The sequence below is a fragment of the Zalophus californianus genome, chromosome 6 (genome assembly GCF_009762305.2).
Source record: "Zalophus californianus isolate mZalCal1 chromosome 6, mZalCal1.pri.v2, whole genome shotgun sequence".
NCBI lineage: Eukaryota > Metazoa > Chordata > Mammalia > Carnivora > Otariidae > Zalophus > Zalophus californianus.
In genome coordinates, this window is record NC_045600.1 from 585404 (window position 1) to 603307 (window position 17904).

Below are 17904 nucleotides of genomic sequence, written 5' to 3' on the forward strand. Positions count from 1 at the left end.
CAGCCTGGGGGGGTGGGACCTTGGCCGCTGGCCTCCTGCCCGGGGCACAACTCCCAGGACCCACCTGCTGCGACCCTCATTCCCAGACCCGGAGGCTTTGATCTAAATAGAACATCAAGGAAGGGGAGGTGGAGGCTGAAGACGGGAGGAGACCACGTCACAGCCCCACATGGCACTCACACATGGACACACGCACGGTCTCAGGACCTCCGGCCACACACTTATCAATCAAAGGAGATTTTCAGCTATGAGGCCATTCCTGAGCACCCAGCCAGGCTCTACTCTAACTGCTACCAAGGTCACGACGTGACCAGACCTTAGATAGATAGATAGATACGTAGATATAGATAGATGTTGGTTAGATGGACGGACGGACGGATGGGTGGAGAGACGGACAGAGATATGGTTGGATGGATAGATCCACAGATGATAGATAAATAGATAAATGAACACACAGACGGATGGATATACATAGATCGACGATAGGTAGATGATAGGATAAAATTTTAAGAGCGTTTTGTTCATTTTGAGCTGACAAGACCCACACCCATCGCAAGGTTTCCGGAGGTCGAGGCCTGGGTTCCCTCCTCCCATCTCCAGGACTGGGGGTCCCCCAAGGACAGACCTGAGTGTCTTCTTCTCTGACTGGTGCCCCAGATCAGGAGACCTGCCCCATGGACAACAGCACAAGGACAACAAGGGGCTCGACTCACACCGGCCCCCAGAGCCAGAGGCCGTTGCACAAGGCAGAATGCATCTCCCCCAAGCCCGGAAGGCCGGTGTGCAGGTCACCGGCCAGGAGGGCCTCTGCCTGGCACACGGGGACCGCAGTCTGAGAGCAGGCCCCTGGGTGGACACTGCCAGGGATGCTGCCTCCGCGGGCCCTCCCGGCAGTAAGGGGCTGCCTTCTCAGGGTCCCTCTGTCCCTCTTTCGTTCCTTCTGTTACAAACCCAGCACAGGGGGCTGATGCTGGCCCCCGAGAGCTATGGCCACGGCCTAATCCCAGGAACCTTGAATGTGACCTTGTTTGGAAAAGTGTCTTTGCAGATGTGATTGACGCTAAAGATCTTCAGATGAGATGATCCAGGCCCTAAATGTGATGGCGGGTGTCCTTCCAAGAGGCTGAGGAGGAGGTACGCAGACACAGAGGAGAAGCCCCATGAAGAGGGAGACGGGGGTGGGAGGGACGGGGCCACAAGCCAAGGAGTGACCCTGGCCTGTGGAAGGTGCTCGGTCGTGCCGGGCATGCACCCTGACCCATGGCAGGTGCTGGGTCAAGCTGGGCACAGACCCGGACCCGTGGAAGGTGCTCGGTCAATCTTAGCAAAGTGCACCTCAGACCTCTTCCTGAGTGCCAGCTCTTCCCACTCATTGCTGCAGGCAGGTGGCCAATACCATGACATCATACCTCAGCCTAAATGACACCTCTTCTGCCCTGTGCCCACAATGCCCATGTGGGCTGAGGAACAGGAGGCTGAGGGAGAAGGCGGCCCACCACGTCTGCCCAACCACTGAGTGCTGCCCAACCTGCTTCTCGTTCCTTCTGGTTCCTGGGGCGGCGACTGCTTGGGGGGACTCCAGTGCTTTGGACCCCCGAAGGGGGCAGAGTGCAGGGATGCACCGGCAGGCAACAAGGCAGGGCCCCAGGGGCAGTCATCTGCCACACAGACAGTGCTGTTCGCAAGGGCACGCAGGGGTGGTAGGGGCCAGGGGTGCTCGGCCCTGGGAGGGAACACCCCTCACGGGGGATGCTGCGGGGATCCCAGGGTTCATACAAAAACCCCCAGACTTTCCTTGAGCCAGGCCACAGTGTGTCTGCACTGCCGTGGGTTCCCCTCCCTGCAGCCACCTCCTCCGCTCCCATCCCTGGGTAGCCCGAGTCCACAGGGAAGAAGCATGCGTGGCAGACACCTCCATTCAGCCTGAAGCTTGCTGCCACTCCCCCTGGTGGTGTCCTTCCTGGGGGCGGACCATCGGCTCCTGTGTGTGGCTCCAGAAACTTCTGTGCTTGAAGAAGTGAAGGATCACATGGGCACAGACACCAGCTGGGTCCATCCACACCCAAGGAGGGCCAGGCAGGGTGCAAGGGAGCAGGCAACATGGGTGCAGCTCGGGCGCTGGCAGGAGAGCCCTGGGCTGGGGGGTGGGGCACAGGGGGCCCCTCAGCTGCCCCAGCCCTGGGCTCCAGGCTCCCAGACAGCTACAGCCCCCCACCCCTACCCCAGCCGTACTCTGACAGGGGGCCAAGGAAGGGCAGCCACTGGTCACAGCCAGACCAGCATGGCTCCTCACCCTCACACCCTCCCCTGCAGCTATAAGGTGGACAGACGCCTGCCGGTTTGCCAGGGTCACTCTGGGTGAGCCCTGTCCCCCCAGGCCTCACCCCTGACAGCCTTCACTCCGTGCCCACCTCCCAGACCATCTCTACCTCAGGGTCTACTTCAGCCTTCGCTTCCTCACCTCTCGGCCCCCAGACAGCCACACGGAGCCACGACCTCCAGCGGGGCACCCACCTCACACCCACGTGGCCTCAGCCTAGAGTCAAGCTCCCGGGGGTCGCACAGGCCAGGCCACATACACCTGGCCCCACCACAGCCAGACCACAGACTAGACATGACGTTAGAGGCAAGCAGCCACCACTGGTGGGACAGGAAGTGGGCAAGTGACCCATCTGTGGGCCAGACACAGTCATGCAATCCCTCCCAGCCCACCCCTCACAGCCTCAGCCCGCCTAGGGCGGCAAATACCCCAGAGCAGGGCAGGGGGCTACTGAGATCACACAGCCATCAGGCCAGCCTACAGGAGGCCATGGCCTCCGTCCTCACTCCGGTCCCCTGGGGAGGCAGGCCGATGGACATGCAGCACTGGGCCACCGGGCAAAGGGAGGCCTGGCCTTTCAGATGTAATGGACCCTCAGGCAGCCTCGAGCAGGTGGGTCCAAATGTGGTTCCGACTCCATCTCCTCAGTCAGACCATCTTGAACCCTGCTGGGCCCAGGAGGATGGAGAACAGGCAGAGCAGAGGAAGAGAGAAAGGTTGGCCTGGAGGCCATAGATATCACCGGGCAGAACACTAGAATAAGCACAACTAAGGCCACTGTGGGCTACGCTAGACTGGGCTGGCCTGGGCTGAGCTGAGGTGGACAAGCTGGGCTGGGCTAAACTAGGCTCAACTGGGCTGAGCTGCGCTGAGCTGAACTGGGCTGAGCTGAGCTGAGCTGGACTGAACTAGGCTGAGCTGGGCTGAGCTGAATTGGGCTGAACTGGGCTGAGCTGAACTGGGCTGAGCTGGGCTGAGCTGGGCTGAGCTGGGGCTGAGCTGGGCTCTACTGGGCTGAGCCAGACTGAACTGGGCTCTACTGGGCTGGGCTGAGCTGAGCTGAGCTGAGCTGGGCTGAGCTGGACTGAGCTGGGCTCAACTGGGCTCAACTGGGATGAGCTGAGCTAGACTGAGCTGGGCTGGGCTGGGCTAAGCTGAACTGGGCTGAGGTGGGTTAAGATGGACTGAGCTGGGCTGAGGTGACCTGAGCTGGGCTCAGCTGATCTGAGCTGAGCCGGGCTAGGCTGAGCTGAACTGGGCTGAGCTGGACTGAACTGGGCTGAGCTGAGCTGGGCTCAACTGGGCTGAACTGGGATGAGATGAGCTAGACTGAGCTGGGCTGGGCTGGGCTGGGCTGGGCTGGGCTGGGCTGGGCTGAGCTGGGCTGAGCTGGGCTGAGCTGGGCTGGGCTGAACTGGACTGGGCTGAGCTGGACTGAGCTGAGTTGGGCTGAGTGGGCTGACCTGGGCTGATCTGAGCTGAGTTGGGATGGGCTGGGATCAACTGGGCTCAACTGGGCTGAACTGGGCTGAGCTGAGGTAGACTACCTGGGCTGGGCTGGGCTGAGCTGGGCTAGGGTGAGTTGAACTGGGCTGATCTGGGCTGAGTTGGGCTGAGCTGAGCTGAGCTGAGCTAGACTGAGCTGGGTTGAGCTGAGCAGAGGTGGGCTGAGCTGGGCTTAGCTGGGCTGAACTGGGCTGAGCTGGACTGACTTGGGCTAAAGTGGACTAAGCTGGACTGAGCTGGGTTGAGCTGAGCTGGGCTGGGCTGAGCTGAGCTGAGCTGGGCTGAGCTAGACTGAGGTGGGCTGGGCTGGGCTGGGCTGGGCTGAGCTGGGCTGAACTAGGCTGAGCTGGGCTGAGCTGAACTGGACTGAGCTGAGCTGAGCTGAGCTGAAATGGACTGAACTGGGCTGAGCTGGGCTGGGCTGAGCCGGGCTGAGCTAGGCTGAGCTGGACTAAGCTGGGCTGAGCTGGGCTGAACTGGGCTGAGCTCAGCTGAGCTGGGCTGAGCTGGGCTAGCTGGGCTGAGCTGGGCTGAGCTGGGCTAGCTGGGCTGAGCTGGGCTGAGCTGGGCTCAAGTGGGCTCAAATGGGCTGAGCTGAGCTGGGCTAGGCTGGGCTGAGCTGAGCTGGGCTGAACTGGGTTGAGCTGGGCTGAGCTGGACTAAGCTGGGATGAACTGGGATGAACTGGGCTGAGCTGGGCTGAGATCAGCTGAGCTGGGCTGAGCTGGGCTGGGCTGGGCTGAGCTGGACTGAACTGGGCTGAGCTGAGCTGAGCTGAGCTGGCTCAACTGGGCTAAGCTGAACTGGGCTGAACTGGGTTGACCTGAGCTGAACTGAGCTAGGCTCAACTGGGCTGAGCTGAGCTGAGCTGAGCTGGGATCAACTGGGCTCAACTAGGCTGAACTGAGCTGTGCTGAGGTGGACTACCTGGGCTGGGCTGAGCTGAACTAGGGTGAGCTGAACTGGACTAAGCTGGTCTAAGCTGAGCTGAGCTGAGCTGGGTTGAGCTAGACTGAACTGGGCTGGGATGAGCTAGGCTGAGCTGGGCTGAACTGGGCTAGGCTGGGCTGTACTGGGCTAGTGACTGAGGTGAATGGGAAGGGGTAGGCTGAGTTTGTATCACCCCCCAGAGATCTAGTCTCCAGCCAGGCTATTCCCTGTATTCTAAGGGGTACATGGGGGCATGCTACTTAGCTTGTACCCATGATGCTTTCTCTCCCCTCACCAGTTCCCTGAAGGGAACTGGTCCTGTACATGTGGGTAGACCACACTCTGTGTTTCTGCCTTTTCCAGTAGGGACATCCTCCAACCAAGTTGGAATTGGGCCTCTGACCTCCAAAGCCTCGTAGACCAGAGATCATCTGTCACTAATAGGGAGGCTGGGGGTGGGATTAGTGAGGGGTGAGTGGTTTGACTGGGAGCCTGACTGGGAAGTGGGAAGGGGGTCCCAGGAGGAGCAGGCCCCCTCCCCTCCCCTGTGCCACCCCCCTGCACAGCCAAGAGGCCGTGGTGCAGGCTTGCTTCAAGCCTGGACTGCTCTGTCCTGGCCTGTGCCCTCCCTCTGGACCCACCCCCGTGAGCCCCAAAGCCCAGCGGAGAGTGTGTCTGCACCCACTGCACAGATGGGAAACGGAGGCCCCAGCAGCTCCTGCAGACTCTGCCAGTGAGCGGGAGAGCCATGTTCAATAACCACAAATCCAGAGGCCTTCCCCGAGAAATGTGTCCAGGTGGTCATGCTAGAACCCTGAGGACCATGTTCCGAGACAGTGCAGCTGGACTCAGGCATCTGGTTCCGACCCCAGGTCCTTGGCATGTGAGCTGAGAGCCCTGGGGCAGTCACTTGCCATCTCTGTGCAAGCTTCCTCCAGCGCACAGAAGAGACAGGCTTTGTGCTGGGATTGTGAGGCTGCGGCAGGGATCCGGGGTGCTGCCCACTGCCTCACAGAGCGTCCTGTGTTGCAGAGGCCAAAACCAGCCCCAGTGTCTTCCCACTGAGCCTCAGCAGCCCTGACAAAGCTGGACACGTGGTCATCGCCTGCCTGGTCCAGGGCTTCTTCCCGCCAGAGCCCGTGAATGTGATCTGGAGCCCCAGCAAGGAGGGTGCGTCCGTCAGGAACTTCCCCCCAGTGAAGGCTGCTGGGAGCCGGTACACCATGAGCAGCCAGCTGACCCTGCCGGCCGACCAGTGCCCTGCCACCTCGTCCATGGAATGCAGAGTACAGCACTCCTCCAGCCCCGGGAAGACTGTGTCCGTGCCGTGCACAGGTCAGAGGGTGGGCTGGGGGCTGGGGGCTGGGCGCGGGGAGGGCAGGGGCCAAGGGGCACGCTGACCTGCTGCAGTCTCTGTCTCAGTTCCAGAGCCTAAGCCTAACTGCTCTTGTACGTGTCCCTCGTGTGATGAGCCCCGCCTGTCACTGCACCAGCCCGCCCTCGAGGACCTGCTTCTGGGCTCCAATGCCAGCCTCACGTGCACGCTGAGCGGCCTGAAAGACCCCAAGGGTGCCTCCTTCACCTGGAAGCCCTCCGGGGGCAAGGACGCCATCCAGAAGAGCCCTGAGCGTGACCTCTGTGGCTGTTACAGCGTGTCCAGTGTGCTGCCAGGCTGTGCAGAGCCATGGAACCGTGGGGAGACCTTCTCCTGCACGGCCACCCACCCCGAGTCGAAGAGCCCGATGACTGTCAACATCAGCAAACCCAGAGGTGGGCGCAGACCCTGCCTGGGAGGCGCGGCAACACCCGAGCCCGCCTCCTCTCTCCCACCCACAGTCTACAGGGGGAAACTGAGGCCCGGGGTGGCCAGGGCAGAGGGGCCCTCCCCCCCAACTGTCCCAGACCCCTGACCTGGCTCTCTGCCCCCCAGGAAACACTTTCCGGCCCCAGGTCCACCTGCTGCCGCCGCCGTCGGAGGAGTTGGCCCTCAACGAGCTGGTGTCGCTGACCTGCTTTGTGAGGGGCTTCAGTCCCAAGGACGTGCTGATCCGCTGGCTGCAGGGGACCCAGGAGCTGCCCCCAGAGAAGTACATGACCTGGGAGCCCCTGGCGGAGCCCGGCCAGAGCGTCCCCACCTTCGCTGTGACCAGCGTGCTGAGGGTAGACGCCGAGGCCTGGAAGCAGGGGGACAAGTTCTCCTGCATGGTGGGCCACGAGGCCCTGTCCCTGTCCTTCACCCAGAAGACGATCGACCGCCTGGCGGGTAAACCCACCCACGTCAACGTGTCTGTGGTCATGGCAGAGGTGGACGGCATCTGCTACTGAAACGCCCACCTGCCCCTCCCTGAATAAACTCCATGCTCCCCTGGAGCAGCCCCGTGCTTCCATGAGGCCGCTGTCTGTCCATATTCGGGGTCTGTGGCACACGGAGGCAGGGGAGGGCCCCGGGGGGCAGGGCACCTGCTTCCCTCACCCTTTTGGGCCTCACTTGCCTGGGTCAGCCTGGCACCTCCACGTGCCCTCACACCATGGACTCGTGTGTGTGTGTGTGTGTGTGTGAGCATCAGTGTGAGCACATGGTCCATGGCGGGCAAGCTGGGAGCAAAACCCGGGGCTGACAGCCAGAGGATCCTGAGAGCAGGGGCACCAGCAAGCCCTCCGTGGGCAGTGATGCGCTTGCCTGTATCTCAGAGGGAGGCAGGGGAGCGGGGCCCCTGAAGAGGCTGGTGTCCCTGTCAGGAGTCGTGGCAGGAATGGGGGGAGGGCAGGATTCCAGGGGGGCCCACAACAGCCTTGGTGGGTGCAATGCACACAGTTGCAGGACAGCCCCACAGGTGTGCTCGACAAGGAAGCCACCCCGCTCCAAACTGCTCTGCACACAGCACACCCATGCACACACACAGTCTCCCCATGCTCGCAGTCACATGCCCTCCAGGTGCAGGGAGTCCCCCGCCTGGCCCCAGCCCAGCAAGATTCCCCACGCCCTTCCCTGCGTGCCCCACTGGGCACAGCTCAGGGCCCAATTCCACAGACTCTGCCCAGGCAGCCCCAGCCCCTGCCTGACTCCCAGACTCAAGTTTCCCACCCCTTCCTGAGACCAAGGATGGTCCAAACCACAGATGGGGGGGCAGGCTGGGGAGGGGTCAGTAGAGACAGCCCCCACCCAGGGCCCCTCTGCAGCTTCTGTCAGAGGCTTCTGGCAGAAAGGGAGGTTTGGGGAAACAGAGCATAGAGGCAGAACTGTGGCCACCATGGGACAGCCGGTGGTACAGTTCCCACAAGGGGGCGGCGGGGCCGCTGCTCTTGCCTCAGATACCTCCTGGGCTTCCCCAGGGGACCTGGCCTTCTGGCTTCCTCCCCCTGCTCCCAGGGCCAAAGTGAGGTGGGGACCCCTACCCACATGGTCATTGCTCCCCTCTCAAGGGTCCAGTCACCAAAGGGCAATAGAGGGAGCAACAGGTTAATTGGGGGGAGTGCTGCCATAGAGAAAGTACCTGGCCCATAGAAAGAGTATTCTAGAGAGATGCGGAGGGGAGGAAGGGTCTGTAGCTGGGCAGGGCAGCAGAGGGACAGATCATAGGACATGTAACGGATGAAAGTATGGACAGATGGATGGATGGAGGGAGGGAGGGAGGGAGGGATGGATGGATGGATGGATGGATGGATGGATGGATGGAGGGAGGGAGGGAAGGAGGGATGGATGGATGGATGGATGGATGGAGGGAGGGAGGGAGGGAGGGAAGGAGGGAGGGATGGATGGAGAGGTGGATGGACAGTTGGATGGGTGGATGGATAGACAGGTGGATGGATGGATGGATGGATGGGTGGGTGGGTAGATGGATGGATGGATGGATGGATGGATGGATGGAGGGAGGGAGGGAGGGAAGGAGGGATGGATGGATGGATGGATGGATGGATGGATGGATGGATGGAGGGAGGGAGGGAAGGAGGGAGGGATGGATGGAGAGGTGGATGGACAGTTGGATGGGTGGATGGATGGATGGATGGATGGATGGATGGATGGATGGATGGATGGGTGGGTAGATGGATGGATGGATGGATGGATGATGGATGGATGGATGGATGGGTGGGTGGGTGGATGGATGGATGGATGGATGGATGGATGGATGGGTGGATGGATGGGTGGGTGGATGGACAGATGGACAGGCGAATGGATGGATGGATGATTGGATGTGTCAGCATATGACAAGCAGGTCCAAATCCCATTTAACATAGACGGTCTGTGGCCTGGGATCCTGAAAACAGCCTATGCTGGTGGCCTTCACCTGGGCCTCCCTCATGCTCCTTGTAGCTTATCAGCCACATTCCCTGGGAGGGCAACATGCCCATCCAGCCCTTGGCACACTGAACCCCAGATGTAGATTTATGTCTCAACCTGGAGCACCCTGAGGGTGGCATGTCTGGTCCTCTCTGACCCCAGCCAGGGTCCAGACCAAGGCTGAGCCAAAAGCAAGGGCTTGGTGAGGGCTTGGTGAGCACGCCCACAGGGCTGGGACCCAGGAGGCCTTGGGCTTGGGCTCTATTTAGAGCAGCAAAGCCAATGCCCACCCTCTCACCATGCCAGGCCTCTCTCCCTAAGGTCCTGCCAGGACTCCTTTAGCCATTGGGGTCCTCTAGGGACCTGTCACCTCACCCTCCCTGAGGCAGCCTCAGACCTGAGAGAAGACACCCCTGTTGCCCCTGTCCTGACCCTGAGGGTTCATGGGAGGGGAAGGCATTGGTTCAGCCCCCACCCACACAGGCATGGGTCTGGCAGACCCACAGTGTTTTGCAGATTGCCGGGAGCCACTTCCCTGGCTGGTGCTGGACCTGCCACAGGAGGACCTGGAGGAAGATGCCCCAGGAGCCAGCCTGTGGCCCACCACCGTCACCCTGCTCACCCTCTTCCTACTGAGCCTCTTCTACAGCACAGCACTGACTGTGACAAGCGTGCGGGGCCCAGCTGACAGCAGAGAGGGCCCCCAGTACTGAGCAGAGGCCAGCCAGGCACAGGTAGGGGTGAGGAGGCAGAGTGCTGGGCTGGCTGGGGCAGGGGGGTCGGCCACCAGAACATCTGCCTGTGCCCCGCCCCTGGGGGTCTGACTTACCAAGGAGGTGGTCCCCCCTCATAGACACTGAGGGTATGGGCAGTCCTGGGAGCAGAGCTGAAATGTCCCTCAGCAGGATCTGGGAGTTAGCACCCCTGGGTACAGTCACTGAAGGATTCAACCCATCTCCCCTGAGGCAGGCAGGGCTGGGGAAAGGGCATTGGCAAGGAGCTCCCCTGGGCCCTGACCCCACTGCGTTTTCAGGGAGGAATCTGGAGGAGCCTCCTGGAACCCCAGCTGGATGCCAGAGCTCAGCCCTGCTCAGAAGCTGCGACTTACCCCACACGCAGGCCTTGCTGGTGCAATAAACTGATCCCAAAGACAAAGGTTCTCAGACTCCAAATGAGAGGAGGGGGAAGGAGAGACAGAGGCTTGGGAGAGGGGGACACTTGCGTCATGGCCCAAGGTGAGGCCCCCTTCACCTACAGCCCACCTGATCTGGTCCTGCATAAGGCACAGGCACAGGATAAGACTGTCCTTCACCAAGGACAGTATGAAGCAAGACCACTCCCAAGCACTGCACCCAGGACCCTGGTCCTGGTCACTGAGCCCTGGTTCTGATCACTGGGCCCTGATCCTGGTCACTGTGCCCTGGTCCTGGTCACTGAGCCCTGACGCTGGTCACTGAGCCCTGGTACTGATCCCTGGGCCCTGGTCCTATTCACTGAGCCCTGATCCTGGTCACTGAGCCCTGGTCCTAATCACTAGACCCTGGTCATGATCACTGAGACCTGGTCCTGATCACTGGGCCCTGGTCCTAATCACTAGGCCCTGGTCATGATCACTGAGGCCTGGTCCTGGTCACTGGGCCCTGGTCCTAGTCACTGAGCCATAGTCTTGTTCACTGAGCCCTTCTCCTGATCACTGGGCCCTGGCCATGATCACGGGGCCCTGGTCATGATCACTGAGGCCTGGTCCTGATCACTGGGCCCTGGTCCTAATCACTAGGCCCTGGTCATGATCACTGAGACCTGGTCCTGATCACTGGGCCCTGGTCATGATCACTGAGGCCTGGTCCTGATCACTGGGCCCTGGTCATGATCACTGAGCCTTTGTTCTGACCACTGGGCCCTGTTCCTAATCACTGGGCCCTGGTCCTGGTAACTGAGCCCTGATTCTGGTCACTGAGCCCTGATCCTGGTCACTGAGCCCTGGTACTGATCACTAGGCCCTGGTCATGATCACTGAGCTCTGGTTCTAATCACTAGACCCTGGCCATGATCACTGAGGCCTGGTCCTGATCGCTGAACACTGGTCCTAGTCACTGAGCCCTTGTCCTGATCACTAGGCCCTGGCCATGATCACTGAGCCCTGGTCCTGGTCACTGAGCTCTTGTCCTAATCACTAGGCCCTAGTCTTGATCACTGAGGCCTGGTCCTGATCACTGGGCCCTGATCCTAATCACTAGGCCCTGGTCATGATCACTGAGTCTGGGTCCTGGTCACTGGGCCCTGATCCTCATCACTGAGCCCTAGTCCAGGTCACTAAGCCCTTGTCCTGATCACTGGGCACTGGTCATGATCACTGGGCCCTGGTCCTGATCACTAGGCCCTGGTCATGATCACTAAGGCCTGGTCCTGATCACTAGGCCCTGGTCATGATCACTAAGGCCTGGTCCTGATCACTAGGCCCTGGTCATGATCACTAAGGCCTGGTCCTGGTCATGGGCCCTGGTCCTGGTCACTTATCCCTGGTCCTAATCACTAGACCCTGGTCATGATCACTGAGGCCTTGTCCTGATCACTGGGCCCTATATTCTGGTTTCTCTTCAGATCATATAAATATTTCCCCTTTTACTGATCACTGGGCCCTGGTCCTAATCACTAGGCCCTGGTCATGATCACTGAGGCCTGGTCCTGGTCATTGGGCCCTGGTCCTGGTCACTGAGCCATAGTCCTGGTCACTGGGCCCTGGTCCTGGTCACTGAGCCTAGTCCTGATCACTGAGCCCTGGTCCTGGTCCCTGAGCCCCTGCCCTGATCACTAGGCCCTGGTCCTGGTCCCTGAGCCCTTGTGCTAATCACTAGGCCCTGGTCATGATCACTGAGGTCTGATCCTGGTCACTGAGCCCTGGTCCTAATCACTAGGCCCTGGTCATGATCACTGAATCTGGGTCCTGGTCACTAAGCCCTTGTCCTGATCACTAGGTCCTGGTCTTGATTACTGAGACCTGGTATAACCACTGGACCTTGGTCCTGGTCACAGAGCCCTGGTTCTGATCACTGGGCCTTGGTCTTGGTCACTGAGCTCTGGTACTGATCACTGGGCCCTGGTCCTGGTCATTATGACCTGGTACTAATCACTGAGCCCTGGTCCTAGTCATGATAACTAAACCCTGGTCCTCATCACTGGGCCCTGACCCTGGTCACTGTGCCTTGGTCCTGGTCATTGAGCCCTAGTCCTTATGAATGAGCCCTAGTTCTTATCACTGGGCCTGGTCCTTATCACCAAGCCTTGGTCCTCATCACTGGGCTCTAGTCCTGGTCACTGAGCCCTAGTCTTGGTTACTGGGCCCTGGTCATGATAACTGGTCCCTGGTCCTAGTCACTGAGACCTAGTACTGATCACTGGGACTTGGTCCTTATCACTGAGCCCTGGTTCTCATCACTGGGCTCTAGTTCTGATCACTGAACCCAGTCCTGGTCCCTGAGCCCTGGTCTTGGTCACTGAGCCCTGGTTCTGGTCATTGTTCCCCAGTACTCATCACTCAGCCCTGGTCCTGGTCACTGTGGCCTCATCTAATCACTGCATCCTGGTCCCAATCATCTTATTCTGATCACTTATCCACAGTCCTAGCCACTGAACCCTGCTCCTGATCACTGGTCTCTGGTAGGATCACTGAGCCCGGGTCCCGATCACTGGGTGCTGGTCCTGGTCACTGGCCCTAGGTCACTCTGCCCTGGTCCTGGTCAGTAATCCCAATTCCTGGTCACTGAGCTCTTGTCCTAAAAACTGAGTCCTAGTGGTCAGTACAGGGTCAGGTCCTGACCCAATGCCCATTTATTCTGAGTTGGAGCCCTTGTTCATGGCCTGCATCACACTTAGATCTGGAGTCCTGTTCCCATGCTTTGGGTCCTTAGTCCTGACCTTCATCAGAACTGACCCACATGAAGGAGAGGCATCCTCCCGGGGGATCCAAGACCCTCTTGGCCTGGGCACTGGATGGAGGACGAGGCGGTGACTCCCACATCTGGTTTCATCCTTTCCACAGCCCAGTGTGGTGTATAGGTGCTGACTTGAGGGAAAGAGAGTCAGCCCAAGTCCAGGGCCCAGGGGGCATGAGCCAGACCCCCAGTCCATGAGGGTCACCCACGCAGGGGTTACTGGGGGAGAGGGCTCAGGTGCAGGAGGGGGGCGGGGTAGGGGCAATGGTGTTTATGTTCTCTTGTTTTTCTCTTTCTTCTCAGGCTTCGCCTGCTGAACACCCAAAATAGCCCTGGGGGGAGGCTGAGTCATTGTGAGTGCAGCGTGGCCCAGGTGTCCCCACCAGAGACAGCTGTTCCCAGAATCAGGCCCGAAAACCGAGACCTGGCCAGATGGGCCTTGGGCTGGGGCAAGGGGCTGGAGCCCAAAGGGCAATGTGGTGGCAGGGACGTTCCCAAAAGCTGCAGAACGCCCCAGCCCCCACCTCACATGGGCCCCCATCAGCCAGGGTTAACCAGGGTCTGTCCAGGGTCAGCTGGGACCACCTTGGAGAGCTAACATCAGCCTGGGATCAGCCAGGGTCCACCAGGGTCAGGACTTAGAGAGGCCACGGTCAGCCAGAATTAGACAAAAGGCATCCTAGGTCTGCCAGGGTCAGCCAGGGTCCACCAGGGTCAGCCCAGGGTCAGCCTAGGTTTTGCTAGGATCTGTGCAGGTGATTCTGACATCCATGCCATTCAGGCCAGGTCAGGGGGCTCTGGCTGGCCACAGGACTCATTGGCATGCAGCCCCCAAGGGCTGTGAGTTTTGTGCCCAGAGAGCAGCCAGGCCGGGTGGGACCCTGGCATTACAGCCTGGCACTGACCTCTGCTGGCCCTGCACCCATGCACCCTCCCTCTCTCCCACCAGGGGCAGACTGTGGGCACAGCACACAGCCCGGGCCGTGGACCAGGACAGCCACACTCTCCACAGGACTCACGGCAGGACCCACATCCCACACTTGGGGACACTGAGGGTCTGGGAAGGAGAGACTACACCAGGGTCAGTGAGAGAGTTAGAGTGGGAGGGACAGACAGGAAAGGAGAGAGACACAGAGATGGGGCAGGAGAAAGGAATGGAGAGCTGCAAAGAAAATGTTAAAGACAAGGGCACAGAGACAGTGGGGCAGGACCAGGCACGGGCCCTGGGAGCAAGCCCCTCACGCAAGGACCCGCACACCCACCTACACTCACACACTCACAGCCGTGCCCCTGACCACACACCGCCCTCCTCACTCGCAGGCTAACACACACTCCCGCCCACAGATGTGGGCATCCAGACACCCACAGGCATACGTCCACGCTCGCACCCACACTGCTGCCTCCAGGCCCTGGGGCTCAGGGGGTCCCGCCGAGGCTCACGCAGGCCCGGCCACTCCCTACGGGGCCGAGCAACACACCCAGGTGTCTGGGTCCCAGCCTCACCACTCACGGGACCTGCGCCCCCCCACCCCCATCCAGCCTTAGGGTCCCCACTGGGAGGTGGGCACATGCTCTCTGCTCAGGGAAGGCCCCCCCAAGTGGTGCCAGAGTATGTGGGCAGAGGTCAGCCAGCAGCTGGGAACAACCGAGCAAGTCCCGGGACAGAGCCAGGGGGCTGTGTGCGGGTGGGGACAGAGCAGCTTGGGGACCCCGGTGCCCATCTGGGGTCTGGCCCCCACGGCCACTGGGATGCCCACCCAGCCCTGTGCACTCTGCACGGTCACTGTGCCGGCCCGGGCGGGCCTCTGGGCCTTGGAGAGAAACCCACAGGCCTGCCTGGGTCCCCAGCAGGGGGCTGGGAAGAGGGGGCCCCTGAGGCAGGGGAGGCACTGGGGTTCCAGCTGCGGGGCTCAGGCCTGGGGCCAGGGCGGGGTCCCCCATGGGGGGCTGACCGCCAGGGGCGTGGGCCTGCTGCCCTTGGGGCCAGTGCCTGGGGGACACACAGCACGGCCTGAGGACAGGGATGGACACCGGAGGTCATCAGGACAGAGGGACGGGGTGCCTTCCAGAGTGGTGGGGGCCCTGGCAGGGGGGGTGTGGGTTAGGTGTCCACGCGAGGGGTCCAGGGACAGCCCAGAGCGGCCAGGCTGGGTGGGGGGGCGGCAGTGGAGCAGTGAGGTGGGGGCCTCTGGGGGAGGCTGACTTGGCGGGCGCCGAGCTCAGGCGCGCCGTGGCTGCCACAGGGGGACGAGCCCTGGAGTGCGGGTGGACACAGGGGTGCCACGGGGGCGAGGGGCGGGGGCCAGACCCAGAGGGAGCTGGGGGTCGGGGGGCGTTCTGACTGCTCAGAACAGGTGTTTCAAATGTGCCCCAGGAGGAGCGAGCTGGTGGTGGTGGGAGGGCCGGGGGCGAGGGAGGGGGCCGTGGGTGGAGGGCTGGAGGGGTACACGCTTCCGGTCCCGAGATAAGGGAGTCACGGGGATGGAGGCCCAGCATGGGAATGTCCTCACGGGCACTGTGATGGCCGTGGGGGTGGGGGGCAGGTGCTGCCTGCACTCCCGAGGGTCGCGTGAGTCCCGTGCAGACTTGTGCAGACTTGTGCAATCCCCGAGTTCCACACCTGACACCAGCGGGAGGGGGTGTGCCAGCTCTGCTCGGTGGTAAGAAGTAAAGCCTGTCTCAGCCCGGGTCCCACCACCTCGCATGTCAGAGTCTCGCATGTCCGTGCCCCAGGGGCCCCTCCTCTCCTCCTCTGCGCGTTCACAGACCATCCGAAAACCCTTGCTGAGGAGGGCGTGTGGTGGGGGGCGAAGGGTCAGGGCACACCCGGGCTCAGCCCCAGACGTCCCCAAACCTCGCCCGCAAATCCTCAGTATGTGCCTCTAAAGCCCCAGGGCCTGTGCAGGCCACCAAGCTGTGCTGCCCTCAGTGCCCCCAGGGGGGACTCCCGACTTCCCGGTGTCCCCCAGACCCACTCACACTCCCCCTCCATCTGGATGGAGTCAGGTGGCCTCCCGCCCCCCCACCCCCACCACACACGCCATGTCCCCTGTCCTTGGCGGCCCCACCCGGACCCTCGCCCTGGTCCCCTGCCCTTGCCCCGCACTTCCGGCACCGGCTCTGCGTGTGGGGGCAGCCCCAGCCCCACGGACCCTCCATCCCGTGTGCTGAGCCCCCAGCTCTCTCTGGAGCTCACAGAGCTGCAGGTTTGGGCTTGGCGGCCACTGTCCGTCGCTGCCCCGCCGTGCCCCCAGACGGGCCCACGGGGTGGGTCGGCATCACCAGACTCTAGAGTCACCCGTGAGGACCACTGGCCTGGGACACTCTTTCCCTGAGGGTCACAAGACTTGCCTTGGGGCATGACCCTGCTGCGACCCCGTCCCCTGGCTGACATGTGCAGCAGGGACCCGGGGTCCAGGCAGAAGCGGGGGCACCCTTTCACTGAGGGTCACGAGGTGGGGTCTCCCACTTCTTCATTCCCTCTTCATGTGTTAGCCGGGAACCCTCCGGAAGGAGAAGTTCCCTCGTCTGCTTTTGAGCTGGTGGCTGTGCAGCATGGATCGTTCTGGAATGAGCACTCTGAGCATATGGAATAAGGGGGCCTTCCCCCTACTCACCAGCTTGCGACATGAGGACACACAGGTGGAGAGAGACAGATGGACAGAGACAGGGAGAGAGACTAAGAGAAAGCAGGAGACAGAGAGACATAGAAAGAGACAGATATAGGGAGAGACCGAGAGACAGAGACAGAGAGACACAGATGGACAGGGAGAGACAGACAGGCAAGGGAGAGACTGGGAGAGAAGGGGTGACAGGTAGGGAGGGGGAGGCCAGGGAGGGGCCCACACGCAGACGCAGGGTGGGCCAGCGGGTTGGGGATGCGGACCGGCCTGGGCCGGGCACGGGACGGCGGGCTGATGAGGTGTAGGTGCTGTGGCCACCATGGACCCCTAGGCTCGGGAGCCCCGTGCCCATCCCCACGGGACCTTAAGCCAGCTCCCTGTCCTGGGGGGCTGCCAAGCCGATGGGGTGGCCATGCACGGGCACAGGGCCCCGGGTTCGTCCTCAGCACACCTTCTCGTGGGCCCTGTCCACGCCCCACCCGCACGGGGCCTTGGAGCCTCCAGCTGGCCTGCCGAGCAGCCTCCCTGGGGACCCTGGTCACAGAGAGGGGACATGCTGAGAACCATTTTAACTCACTAAAGTCACCATTTGGAGGGCATTCACTGTCACTGCCCCAAGGTGGGCCTCTGCCGGCTGGGAGGGGTGCAGGGTTCCCCCGAATCCTGTGGCCTGGGCTAAGCAGGCCATGCTGTGGGGCGGTGGCTGGGGCTGCAGGTGGGGATCGATGCAAGCTATTTCTGGAAACAGCCCCAGCGGGTGAGAAAGATGTTTTTCGGTGTGGAACAAACAGCCATTTGCATGTCCCCTTCAGGGCCAAATTTGCCCAAAATGAGTAACTCGGGGAGAAATGGAGACTGGAGCCCTCACACCTGTTTTGGGTGGGGGTGGGGTGGCTGGAGTGGGCAAGTGTCGGAGCCTGCCATGGGGGCCCGGGACCCTGACAGTGCAGCCCCCAGCCCCTGCGCAGCCGTGCCAGCCCAACACAGGACCTCAGAGGCCAGCTTGGGCTGGGACCAGGCCACGATCAGCCGTGGCCAGCCAGGATGTGGCACCCTCTGGGTGCAGGGCAGTAAGACGGAGCAGTCATGAGACCCCAGCTTGCCCTCCGGGGCTCCTGGCCACAGTGAGCGTGGGGTGTGCAACCAGTGAGGTGCAAAGAGCTGGGGGGCCTGCAGGCATGTGGCTGAAGACTGCAGGGACTGGAGGGCCCGGGAGTGCTCACAGCACCGCCTTGCCAAAGGGGTTCGCAGGACCCCAGCCAGCGTGGCTTGCTCGGTGGCTGCCACGTGTCACTGGTCGAAATGCAGGGAGAT

At 61.6% G+C, this 17904-nt stretch overlaps 1 long non-coding RNA gene and 1 gene segment (V, D, J or C); both read left to right on the forward strand.

The window, feature by feature from the left end:
- The first annotated feature begins 751 nt into the window (after window positions 1-751).
- Window positions 752-7081, forward strand: LOC113909375. The segment is given in 4 exon segments: window positions 752-893; window positions 5789-6091; window positions 6179-6526; window positions 6687-7081. Coding segments are annotated over 4 exon segments (1188 nt in total).
- Window positions 7082-8872: 1791 nt separating this feature from the next.
- On the forward strand, window positions 8873-10190 carry LOC113910065. The gene is made up of 2 exons (XR_003515899.1): window positions 8873-9769; window positions 10069-10190. It is a non-coding gene; the product is annotated as an uncharacterized LOC113910065 (long non-coding RNA).
- Window positions 10191-17904: the final 7714 nt, after the last annotated feature.